Source organism: Rutidosis leptorrhynchoides, chromosome 6, assembly GCF_046630445.1.
Source record: "Rutidosis leptorrhynchoides isolate AG116_Rl617_1_P2 chromosome 6, CSIRO_AGI_Rlap_v1, whole genome shotgun sequence".
NCBI classification, from domain to species: Eukaryota; Viridiplantae; Streptophyta; class Magnoliopsida; order Asterales; family Asteraceae; genus Rutidosis; species Rutidosis leptorrhynchoides.
In genome coordinates, this window is record NC_092338.1 from 299,085,516 (window position 1) to 299,099,932 (window position 14,417).

Below are 14,417 nucleotides of genomic sequence, written 5' to 3' on the forward strand. Positions count from 1 at the left end.
AGCATAGTGGCCAAATTTATGACAATTATAGCATTTGGTTTGAGAATTGTCATACCTTGGCTTTCTACTTGTGTAGCCTCTCCCACGACCTCTTGTCGGGTGAAAATCTTGACTTCTTTCTTCATTTTTGTAAGAACTATAACCTCCACGTTTGATATATCCTTGCCCTCGTCCTCGGCCACGTACTTGACCACGACCTCGTTGACTCGTTTGATGAGTCTTTTCACTGTTCTCTTCCTTAAAAGAGAGTTTTGCTTGTAAAGCTTGCTCCAAAGGCTCCTTATTTTTCTTATTGAACCTCTCTTCATGGGCTTGTAGTGAACCCATGAGTTCATCGATAGTCATTGATTCTAGATCTTTAGATTCTTCAATGGCTACGACTATATAGTCGAATTTTGAATCTAATGATCTAAGAATCTTCTCAATGACTCTTACATCACTTAGAGTTTCACCATTCCTCTTTAATTGATTGACAACCGCCAAGACTCTTGTAAAATAATCAGAAATTGATTCTGAGTCTTTCTTATTTAAGGATTCGAACTCACCTCGTAGTGTTTGTAGTCGAACCTTTTTCACCTTATCAACTCCCTTATAAGAATTCTCCAAGATCTCCCATGCTTTCTTGGCGGTGGTTGCACTTGCAATTTTCTCAAAAGCTCCATCATCTACACTTTGTTGGATGATGGAAAGAGCCTTTTGATCGTTCGTCTTCATTAATTTTTTCTCCTTGCCGAGAGGACCTTTTTCTGCAGGTTCCTCATAGCCTTCCTCCACAATCTCCCATAAGTCTTGTCCACCTAGGAAGGTCTTCATTTGGATGCTCCATCGATCATAATTATCCTTTGTGAGGCGAGGAAACGTGATGACATTGTTGGCCATCATCTTGTCGAACCAAGCTCTTGATACCAATTTGTTAGAAATAGGAGGTTATGTATATTATTTGTGGAAGAGAAGAATTGATGATTTAGAAGTTTTATTGATCTTGAAAGCTTTTCTTTTATTGCTTATTGAATTGCTTTGATGATTTAGATATTTCCTAAATATTATCTTAGATATTTTACAAGATGTTTCTACTCACTTTCACTACTAGATATTACAAGAAGTTTCTAGATATTGGACTACAATCTTGATCCATATATTTGTATACTTGCAAGCCCATATCCAAAACACATAGCCCAAAATCAAGTTTAACTTCCAACAGCTATATCATATCGGTTTTGGCATAAAATGGCGAACTTGAATAAACTCTTCTTTATCAATGGCTAGAGCATCGGTCTTGGTTAACGGTAGCCCGACATCAGAGTTTTCTATTAAAAGTGGTCTAAGACAAGGAAATCCACATTCCCCCATGTTTTTCATTATTTTGACGGTGCATCTCGCTATTGATAACGCAATTAATATGCGGATGGTAAATGGAGTCAGTACTAACGCTCTTAATAAATCAAATGTTTTGTTTGCAGACGATGTGGTTTTAGTCTTAGAGTGGAGTGCGAATGATCTTCCCAACATCATGCACATTCTTGACTCATTTCACCTCGCCTCTGGTCTAAAAGTTAACCTCAACAAATCCAATCTCTTTAGTATTGGATATGACCATCAAGAAGTTGTTCAAATGGCCTATTCTTTAGGTTGAGAAGCCGGCGAGCTGCCTTTCAAATTTCTGGGATTCTCCATAGGCTGCAAGATGAACCGAGTTGCTTCTTTGACAAAGTCTCATTGATAAGTTCAAGTGCTGATTATACTCATGGGCAGCGAACTTTCAATCCTTAAGGGGTAGATATACTATGATTAAATTGGTCCTTGGTAGCCTCAAAATATACTTTCTGTCTTTATTCAAGGCTCTAGAAGCGATCGTTAGTGAACTTGAAAAACTTTGTGCTCATTTTTTTTGGGAGGTACTTTAAAAAAGGAGAATGTCGTGGGTTTCATGAGGGATGACATCTCTTGCCAAAGGAGGTATCAGTATCGGTAGCATTAAATCTTTCAACCATGTTCTCCTTCGAAAATGGCAGTGGAGATTGTTCACAAGTCGGGATGCTTTATGGGGGCGTCTTATAAAAGCCATCCATGGAGAAGAAGCTGGTTTTGTTAACACCAGATGCAAAACCAACAGTGTTTGGAACTATATTGTTGAACTTACAAAGTCGCGACACATTACAGAAGCTTCTCCTCAAGGTTTGATCTATATGAAAATTGGCAATGGCAAATTACCTCGTTTTTGGATAGACAATTGGTTGAGAAATTACACCTTTGCTCAAAAATACAATGGATTGTTTCGCCTCGATTACGATCCGGATTGCCTTGTAAGTGATCATTTGCAAAATAACACATGGGATTGGCGATGGACTATATCTCTATCAGTTTCAGCTAAATTCGAGTAGTTACTCCTCAAATTACATGGTACTATTATTGAATTATGATGATGATCATTGGGATTGGCACTAATAAAATGATGGTATTTTTTCTACTCAAGGCCAACACAAGCTTCTTGATGACGCTTTGTTCTCGTCATTTTTTATAGTACTCAGTGGTGTAAATTGATCCATATTAAAATCAATATCTTCCTTGGCGTCTCCTTAATGATCGTCTTCTTACACGTGTTAATCTTGCATTTAAAATTTTGGATATTAGCTCAATTGTATGTCTGTGGTATTTGAGGAGATTCCCATGCATGAGTGGATCTCTGGGGGAAGGGGTTGGTGCTGCGCCTCTCCCCACCCCTAAAAAAGTACCTAGCTATTAGTAGCTGTTTTGATAAGATTATAAATTGAATGATGAGTTTGTTCTGATGGTTTGCGAGTACTTTGGGATTACAAGCTGACGCGTTTTCAACCCCAAAAAAGCCTCACTTTTTTAGTTTTACATTAAATTAAATACCTTGTTATGTTCCGGAACTAAGTAGATTAAATATTAAATATTACTATTTTGAAATTGAATGTCTTTTATAGGTGATATATATATAAGAGTTGTTAAATACATAATAAATCTTTACTCCTGATTGTTCAATATTAACTTAGACTTTATAAACTATCTATCTAGGAAAAAACCTACCAAATTGATCTAATCTCTTGTTACTATCGTATATATTTATTGTGGACATTTATAGATAACCAAACAGTATAATAGAACATTTTTTTTTTTTGAACATCAGTTTGGGATTACCCAGAAGGGGCTAAACTACCCACGCGTTCATCTTCCGCAGTTGCATAACCCCCCCCCCCACCCCACGTGCTGCCCAGGAGGAAACTCGGCCCAATCCGAGGGCATGGGCGGTAAAACCACATCACCTATTGCCCCCGCAACGCGATGTAAGGAAGGCACCCTTGGATAAAATTCAAGGGTTAAAGACAATCTTGTGCACAATGCTGCACCTAAGAGTTATAAAACAACTACTCAAGAACACACCAACAACACTTCCAAGTTTGCTAGCTTACTTCCAATCTTGCAAATCCACTTTGAGAGATCATCCAACCTCAAGAAATCTTTCATATTTACAGTAAGATATCTTTCTAATATAAGGTAATACTCATATTCAAACTTTGATTCAATTTCTATAAATATAACAATCTTATTTCGAGTGGAAATCTTACTTGAACTTGTTTTCGTGTCATGATTTTGCTTCAAGAACTTTCAAGCCATCCAAGGATCCTTTGAAGCTAGATCTATTTTTCTCATTTCCAGTAGGTTTATCCACAAAACTTGAGGTAGTAATGATATTCATAACATCATTCGATTCATATATATATAACTACCTTATTCGAAGGTTTAAACTTGTAATCACTAGAACATAGTTTAGTTAATTCTAAACTTGTTCGCAAACAAAAGTTAATCCTTTTAACTTGACTTTTAAAATCAACTAGACACATGTTCCATATCTATATAATATGCTAACTTAATGATTTAAAACTTGAAAACACGAAAACTACCGTAAAAACGGATATACGCCGTCGTAGTAACACCGCGGACTGTTTTGGCTTAGTTAATTAAAAACAATGATAAACTTTGATTTAAAAGTTTTTATTCTGGGAAAATGATTTTTCTTATGAACATGAAACTATATCCAAAAATCATGGTTAAACTCAAAGTGGATGTATGTTTTTCAAAATGGTCATCTAGACGTCGTTCTTTCGACTGAAATGACTACCTTTACAAAAATGACTTGTAACCTATATTTCCATCTATAAACTAATATCGTATCTGTTTAGATTCATAAACTTAAGTTCAATATGAAACCATAGCAACTTTAATCACTCAAAACGGATTTAAAACGAAGAAGTTATGGGTAAAACAAGATTGGATAATTTTTCTTGTTGTAGCTACGTGAAAATTGGTAACAAATCTATATTAATCATATCCTAGCTAACTCATATTGTATTATACATGTATTCTAATATATTATGTAATCTTGGGATACCATAGACACGAATACAATGTTTTGACATATCATATCGACCCATCTATGTATATATTTCAGAACAACCATAGACACTCTATATGCAGTAATGTTGGAGTTAGCTATACAGGGTTGAGGTTTATTCCAAAATATTATATATACTTTGAGTTGTGATCTAGCCTGAGGATTGTATACACGAGGTCGTGGATTGATTCGAGATATTATTTCTGTACATCTAACTGTGGACAACTAGTTGTAGGTTACTAACGAGGACAGCTGACTTAATAAACTTAAAACATTAAAACGTATTAAAATTGTTGTAATTATATTTTGAACATACTTTGATATATATGTACATATTTGTTATAGGTTCGTGAATCGACCAGTGGCCAAGTCTTACTTCCCGACGAAGTAAAAATCTGTGAAAGTGAGTTATAGTCCCACTTTTAAAATCTAATATTTTTGGGATAAGAATACATGCAGCTTTTTAAATGTTTTACAAAATAGACACAAGTACATGAAACTACTTTCTATGGTTGAACGATCGAAGCCGAATATGCCCCTTTTACTTGGTAACCTAAGAATTAGTAAACCAGTCTACTAATTGACGCGAATCCTAAAAATAGATCTATTGGGCCCAACAAACCCCATCCATTGTAGCGGATGCTTTAGTACTTCGAGTTTTTATATCATGTCCGATGGAACACCATATATCCCTAGAAAATTAGGAAAATGAACCAAGTTCGAAGAAGAAGAAACCAGTGATTTAGATTAGAGGGTTGTAATCATGTTGTGTATTATATGTATTGTAGTGTGCTTGTACTTTATGTTCTATAAAAAAAAATTTGCTTGAATTGTTTGTTAATTATCTTTTACGAATCTAATCCTTGTCTATTTTACAGTATAAAAACAAAATGGACGTTAAGGGTAGACAACCGAATATTTTAGAAGACCTACCAGAGGATATGATTGAGAAAATCTTGTCTAGAGTCGGTCAGAATTCATCAGCACATTTAGTTATGGCGAAATTAACTTGTCAAATATTTGAAAGACTTTCCAGAAATGCCTTAGTTTACAAAAGGCTTTCCTTTGATAGGTGGGGTATATCACATTGGGGAGACTGTAAGTTATGCCGTGTTTTCTTTAAAGTGTTAAATGCGGGGAACCCAAATGCAATTTTAAGCTACGGGTTAAGAACCTATTTTGACTCAACATATCCCAACATAGGATTTCGTGAGTTAGAAAGAGCTTCTAACATGCAACATAAAGAAGCATCTTATACTTACGGGTTAGTGATGTTCGCTTCTTACCAAAGTGATAAAAAGAACATAGGGTTACAACTTTTAAATAAAACATTCCCACAAGTGATGGACTCAGTAGTTGGGGTAAGAAACAAGGTTTTTAGATTGCTACGAGGCTGTTGGACATTACGAAACCCTCGTCCTTTTGACAACATGAAAACATGCTGCCTAACCAATGGTTATAACGGTTACTTTCCACAAGATCAAGGATGGGAAGTCGTCTTAGTAAAACCTGAATGCATGACTTGTTTCTGGACTTATGAATTACGTGTCTTTATTTCTTTTGCTGAACAACTTGCGTATTAACTAGAATTGCCTTTATAGCTGTCGAGTAGCAATGTTATTATGTGCTATATTTCATCCTATATGTATAATAGCGGTATTGTAAGTTTGTAATATTTTGTATAAAGTTTGAACGCGAAATATTATTGTAATAAGTTTTTCATATAGAAGCGTAGTAGTTGAGTTGTATAGTAGCTAGTAAGTATGAACTTAACGGGTAGGTACTACCCGAATTAAAACTATAAAATGCTAATATGAAGAAAAAACTTTTATAAATAAGTTCATATAATGCTACGAAATACTATTGACTACTCTTAAATTCTATATGATTAACTCAATTCTTTTGGCTATTTTTGAAGCAAATGGCACCGGCAACTCGTCAGAACTTGAACATGAGTGAGGAAGACTTCCGTGTTTTCCTTGCTGCGAACATAGCCGCAATGCAGGCTGCGATTCAAAATAACAATAACTCTGGATCTAGCAATGGAACTAATTCCGCAAGAAATCGTGTAGGATGCTCCTACAAAGAATTCACTGCCTGCAAACCTTTGGAATTTGATGGAACCGAAGGACCAATTGGATTGAAAAGGTGGACCGAGAAGGTCGAATCGGTGTTTGCCATAAGTAAGTGTACTGAAGAGGACAAAGTTAAGTATGCTACGCATACCTTCACAGGTACGGCGTTAACATGGTGGAATACCTATCTCGAGCAGGTAGGACAAGATGCTGCTTACGCACTACCATGGTCAGCATTCAAGTAATTGATGAACGAGCAGTATCGTCCCAGAAACGAGGTCAATAAGCTCAAGGTAGAGCTTAGAGGATTATGAACGCAAGGTTTCGATATCACTACGTACGAACGACGATTCACAGAATTGTGCCTATTGTGTCCCAGAACGTTCGAAGACGAAGAAGAGAAGATTGACGCATTTGTAAAAGGGTTACCGGAAAGAATTCAAGAAGATGTGAGTTCACACGAGCGCGCCTCCATACAAAAGGCAAGTCGAATGGCTCACAAATTAGTGAACCAGATCGAAGGAAGGATTAAAGAGCAGGCGACCGAAGAGGCTAAGATGAAACAAGTCAAGAGAAAGTGGGAAGAAACCAATGACAAGAGTCACCAATACAACAACAACAATCACAACCACAATCGCAATAACTATCCCAATAACCGCAACAGCAATCGCAACAACAACTTCAACAAACGTCGCAACAACAACTACAATAACCGTTCCAACAACAATAACAACAACAACAGCAGCAACAATAACAATCCCAACAACAATCTCAATAACAACAATGGCAACAAAAACCAAAAACAGCCATGCCAAAGATGTGAAGAGCATCACCTGGGTTATGTACGATATTTTGCAACAAGTGTAAAAGAAATGGTCATAGCGCGAAGAAGTGCGAAATCTACGGACCAATGCATAATAGAACTAAAAGAACAAACAATGTCGGAACAAATAACACCGCCATAGTTTGTTTTGGATGTGAAAAACCGGGTCACTTTAGTAGAAATTGCCCGAATTAGGGGAATACTAATGGACAGGGCCGCGGAAGAGTTTTCAATATTAATACGGCAGAAGCGCAGGAAGACCCGGATCTTGTTACGGGTACGTTTCTCATTGACAATAAATCTACTTATGTTTTATTTGATTCGGGTGCGGATAGAAGCTATATGAGTAGAGATTTTTATGCTAAACTAAGTTACTCACCGATGCCCTTGGATAATAAATTTTTACTCGAATTAGCAAACGGTAAATTAATTGCAGCAGATAATATATGTTGGAATCGAGAAATTAAACTGGTTAGCGAAACATTTAAGATTGACTTGATACCAGTAGAATTAGGGAGTTTTGATGTGATAATCGGTATGGACTGGTTGAAAGAAGTGAAAGCAGAGATCGTTTGTTACAAAAATACAATTCGCATTATACGAGAAAAGGAAAACCCTTAATGGTGTACGGAGAAAAGAGCAACGCGAAGTTAAATCTTATTAGTAACCTGAAGGCACAAAAACTAATAAGAAAAGGTTGCTACGTTGTGCTAGCATGAAAGGACCCGTTCATATACATTATAAACGATTCACAATAGTTGATTACATTGCGAGGTATTTGACCTCTATATGATACATTTTACAAACATTGCATTCGTTTTTAAAAGACAATCTTTCTTTACATCGAAAATTGACAGGCATGCATACCATTTCATAATATCCACTATCCAATTATAAATTGATTTAATAATAATCTTTGATGAACTCAATGACTCGAATACAACGTTCTTCGAAATATGCTATGAAAGACTCCAAGTAATATCTTTAAAATGAGCAAATGCACAGCGGAAGATTTCTTTAACACCTGAGAATAAACATGCTTTAAAGTGTCAACCAAAAGGTTGGTGAGTTCATTAGTTTATCATAATCATTTATTTCCATCATTTTAATAGACCACAAGAATTTCATTTCCAGTTCTCATAAATATACGTCCCATGCGTAGAGACAAAAATAATCATTCATATGGTGAACACCTGGTAACCGACATTAACTAGATACATATAAGAATATCCCCTATCATTCCGGGATCCTCCTTCGGACATGATATAAATTTCGAAGTACTAAAGCATCCGGTACTTTGGATGGGGTTTGTTAGTCCCAATAGATCTATCTTTAGGATTCGCGTCAATTAGGGTGTTTGTTCCCTAATTCTTAGATTACCAGACTTTAATAAAAAGGGGCATATTCGATTTCGATAATTCAACCATAGAATGTAGTTTCAATTACTTGTGTCTATTTCGTCAAACATTTATAAAAGCGCATGTATCCTCAGTCCCAAAAATATAAAGGGTAAAAAGGCAAATGAAACTCACCATACTGTATTTCGTAGTAAAAATACATATAACGTCATTGAACAAGTGCAAGGTTGGCCTCGGATTCACGAACCTAAATTAATTATATATATTTATGTGTTGGTCAATATTTGTCTAACAAATTAGGTCAAGTCATAGTGTACCACAATCCTAATGCTCGAGACTAATATGCAAAAGTCAACAAAAGTAAATTTGACTCAAAATAATTTCCAAAAATATATACATGATTAATATATAGTTTAAATATCGTCATTTTATATTTTTAAATATTTTTAAAAGATTTATTAGAGTAAATAATATAATTTATTTATTAATAAATAAAATTTTATATTAAATTTATATAATAAAATATACTTATATATATATTTAGTAATAAAATTTATAGGGTTCATTTAATATTATAAAGATAATATGATAGGTATTATTAAAGTAAGTTATTACACGTAGTAAAATAAGTTTGTATCACATATTTATTTGATAAAATAATATCTATAATGATAGTAAGTAAAAGTTATATTATTTTGTAATAATAATAATTATTATAAAAATATCAATATTTATAATTACTATGATGACATTATGATAAAACGATAATTCTAATTATGATAACTTTAATATTTACGATAATTTTTAATATTATCTTTAAAATAATAATTCTATTTAAAATAATAATAATAATGATATTTTATAGTAACAATGACATGTCTATTAAAATGATAATTTTTGTTAAAATGATAGTTTTAATACTAACAATACTTTTAATAATAATAGTAATGATAAAAATAATAAGAACGATAATTTTATCTAAATCAATATCTTATAATATTTAATTTCATCATGATACTCTTACCCATTATTTCCTAATCGTTTCGTTTAATAGCTTTTAATCGTCTTTTATATCGTGTTCATAATAATGATAATAATAGTAATCAAAATAATTAGGTGTTACAAATATTTGTTTTAATTACACTAATATTAATAATTATAGTTACTATAACATTATTAACGATAATACTATTAATTATCTTAATGATAATATAGTAATAATAATAATAACAATAACAATAACCATTTTTAAATAATGATATATATATTAATAATGATAATAATAATAATAATAATACCAATAATAATAATAATAATAATAATAATAATAATAATTGGATAATAATAATAATACTAATTATAACTTTAACGATAATAACGATAGTAATAATAAAAAAAATAACAATTTTTAATGATAAATCCCTTTTATTGATAAAGATAATAATAATGATAATAATAAGATAAAACTAGAACGACGATAAAAACGACGATAATAATAATCATTTTTAATAAAAATATCAAAAATTCAATTGATTATAACTTCTAATCCGTTCATCGAAACCATTCGATATCTAAAGGAAAAGTTCTTAATTTTTCGCTAGCTTTCCAAAGACATGCATATCTTATACCTTATCTCAACCGCAAGTGTAACTAATTCAAGATTCAACCTAATCTGTCTAAGGGCAATATCAAAAGTACAAGCATGCATAATCCTAAATACTCGAGCACTAGTCAGGGATACACTATTAGTATGTAAAAGTTAAATTATGAGTACTCACGTATCAATATTGAGATTCAATATTGCAGAAAAGGTACGTAGACACAACGGAAATGATAAACACTATATTGACCTCACGAGCATACCCATGAACCATACTCAATCACCTCCATAGCTATAACCCATAATTTCCTTAATCATATCCCAATCGAAAAACAATTTCGAAATCACTCGGACAGCACTCCGTAGTAATATTTTATGTATACTAATAATATCTTGAAATAATACGGAGTAAATATATATATGTATATCGATTGAGAGAGTTTAGAGAAAAATATTTTCAAGTTTCTATGAAATAATGAAACCTATTGAATTCTATTTATAATAGATTTTTGAATTATTAAAGTGAATTATTAAAGTATGAATTATTAAAGTGAATTATTAAAGTATGAATTATTAAAGTGAATTATTAAAGTATGAATTATTAAAGTGAATTATTAAAGTATGAATTATTAAAGTGAATTATTAAAGTTAAAGTAAAGTAAAAATAAAGTAAAGGTAAAGTTTAAGTATAGTAAAAGTATAAAACTATGTACGTATAATACGCGTATAAATATATATAATATTAATTTAAATCGTTATATATATTTAATAAAATAAAATATAAATATCGTTATCTTTATCATGCTAGTTAAGTAATGAGTTGTCAAAAGTGGTTCTAGATATTTATAAAAGTTATATACGTTTTAATAATAAAGTTCTTTTTAAACTAAAAACTTTTTTTGTACGTTTGAAACTAAATAGATCAATCGAGTCTTTATGAAATTCAATCTTCCACTATCCTTTGTCTAGTTCTCAATGATTGACAATTTGTTCTTATTTATAAATCACTTTACCATTTTTCGAATATTGTTAAAATGGAAAGATTTCTCAAATCAACGTGGGCCTTTCAACAGAGACTTGTAATCATAATTCAATATATCTGATAATTCAATCATTTGATCTTATCTTCTAATTCCATTGATAAACATTTTGAAACAGATACAATCATATAAAGTATTTAATCTAATATTTTATTTACGTTTTAAGTTATAATATATATACACATATACATATATAATCATATTCATTTAATGGTTCGTGAATCGTTGGAACTTGGTCGAGGTTGAATGAATGTATGAACATAGTTTAAAATTCTTGAAATTTAACTTAACAAATATTGCTTATCGTGTCGGAAACATATAAAGATTAAAGTTTAAATTTGGTTGAAAATTTCCGGGTTGTCACATAGCACACGTCGAGAAAGTCAATTCTGAAGAAAAGAACATCAATGATGTTCCCGTCGCAAAAGAATTTTTCGATGTATTTCCGAAAGAATTACCGGGACTACCTCTACACTGATCCGTTTAATTCCAAATAGACCTTGTACCGGGAGCTGCACCAATAGCTCGTGCTCCATACTGACTCGCACCTAGCGAAATGAGGGAACTTCAGAGCCAATTACAAGAACTTTTAGAGCGTGGTTTCATTCGACCAAGCACATCACCAAGGGGAGATCCTATTTTGTTTGTCAAGAAGAAGGATGGTACATTTAGGTTATGTATCGACTACCGAGAGTTGAACAAACTTACCATCAAAAACCGCTACCCACTACTGAGAATCGATGACTTATTTGATCAACTACAAGGCTCGTCGGTTTATTCGAAGATTGATTTACGTTCTAGGTATCATCAAATGCGGGTGAAGGAGGATGATATTCCAAAGACTACTTTTAGGACGCGTTACGGTCATTACGAGTTTATGGTTATGCCGTTTGGATTGACGAATTCACCAGCTGTGTTCATAGACCTCATGAACCGAGTGTGTGGGCCATATCTTGACAAGTTTGTCATTGTTTTCATCGATGACATACTTATTTACTCGAAAAATGATCAAGAGCATGAAGAACATTTAAGAAAAGTGCTAGAGTTGCTGAGAAAAGAAAAACTGTACGCTAAGTTTTCAAAGTGTGCATTTTGGTTGGAAGAAGTTCAATTCCTCGGTCACATAGTGAACAAAGAAGGTATTCAGGTGGATCCAGCAAAGATTGAAACAGTTGAAAAATGGGAAACCCCGAAAACTCCGAAGGATATACGCCAATTTTTAGGACTAGCTGGTTACTACAGAAGGTTCATCCAAGATTTTTCCAGAACAGCAAAACCCTTGACTGCATTAACGCATAAAGGGAGGAAATTTGAATGGAAGGATGAACAAGAGAAAGCGTTTCAATTGTTAAAGAAAAAGTTAACTACGGCACCTATATTGTCATTACCTGAAGGGAATGATGATTTTGTGATATATTGTGACGCTTCAAAGCAAGGTCTCGGTTGTGTATTAATGCAACGAACGAAGATAATTGCTTATGCGTCTAGAGAATTGAAGATTCACGAGCAGAATTATACGACGCATGATTTGGAATTAGGCGCGGTTGTTTTTGCATTAAAGACTTGGAGGCACTACTTATATGGGGTCAAAATTATTATATATACCGACCACAAAAGTCTTCAACACATATTTAATCAGAAACAACTGAACATGAGGCAGTGCAGGTGGATTGAATTGTTAAATGATTACGACTTTGAGATTCGTTACCACCCGGGGAAGGTGAATGTGGTAGCCGATGCTTTGAGCAGAAAGGACAGAGAACCCATTCGAGTAAAAGCTATGAATATAATGATTCACAATAACCTTACTACTCAAATAAAGGAGGCGCAACAAGGAGTTTTAAAAGAGGAAAATTTAAAGGATGAAATAACCAAAGGATTGGAGAAATAACTTAATATTCGAGAAGACGGAACCCGGTATAGGGCTGAAAGAATTTGGGTACCAAAATTTGGAGATATGAGAGAAATGGTACTTAGAGAAGCTCATAAAACCAGATACTCAATACATCCTGGAACGGGGAAGATGTATAAGGATCTCAAGAAACATTTTTGGTGGCCGGGTATGAATGCCGATGTTGCTAAATACGTAGGAGAATGTTTGACGTGTTCTAAGGTCAAAGCGGAGCATCAGAAACCATCAGGTCTACTTCAACAACCCGAAATCCCGGAATGGAAATGGGAAAACATTGTCATGGATTTCATCACTAAATTGCCAAGGACTGCAAGTGGTTTTGATACTATTTGGGTAATAGTTGATCGTCTCACCAAATCAGCACACTTCCTGCCAATAAGAGAAGATGACAAGATGGAGAAGTTAGCACGACTGTATTTGAAGGAAGTCGTCTCCAGACATGGAATACCAATCTCTATTATCTCTGATAGGGATGGCAGATTTATTTCAAGATTCTGGCAGACATTACAGCAAGCATTAGGAACTCGTCTAGACATGAGTACTGCCTATCATCCACAAACTGATGGGTAGAGCGAAAGGATGATACAAACGCTTGAAAACATGCTACGAGCATGTGTTATTGATTTCGGAAACAGTTGGGATCGACACCTTCCATTAGCAGAATTTTTCTACAACAACAGCTACCATTCAAGCATTGAGATGGCGCCGTTTGAAGCACTTTATGGTAGAAAATGCAGGTCTCTGATTTGTTGGAGTGAAGTGGGGGATAGACAGATTACGGGTCCGGAGATAATATAAGAAACTACCTAGAAGATCATCCAAATTCAACAACGGTTGAAAACCGCCCAAAGTAGACAAAAGAGCTACGCTGACATTAAAAGAAAAGATATAGAATTTGAAATTGGAGAGATGGTCATGCTTAAAGTTGCACCTTGGAAAGGCGTTGTTCGATTTGGTAAACGAGGGAAATTAAACCCAAGGTATATTAGACCATTCAAGGTTATTGATCGAGTCGGACCAGTTGCTTACCGACTTGAGTTACCTTAATAACTCGCGGCTGTACACAACACTTTCCACGTCTCGAATTTGAAAAAATGTTTTGCTAAAGAAGATCTCACTATTCCGTTAGACGAAATCCAAATCAACGAAAAACTTCAATTCATCGAAGAACCCGTCGAAATAATGGATCGTG

General features: G+C 33.8%; 1 protein-coding gene across 1 annotated transcript; it reads left to right on the forward strand.

Moving 5' to 3' along the window:
• The first annotated feature begins 1,934 nt into the window (after nucleotides 1-1,934).
• LOC139854576 (uncharacterized) lies at nucleotides 1,935-2,381 on the forward strand. Its single transcript, XM_071843875.1, has one exon. It carries the CDS (start codon nucleotides 1,935-1,937, stop codon nucleotides 2,379-2,381), a length of 447 nt encoding a protein of 148 aa, XP_071699976.1.
• Nucleotides 2,382-14,417: the final 12,036 nt, after the last annotated feature.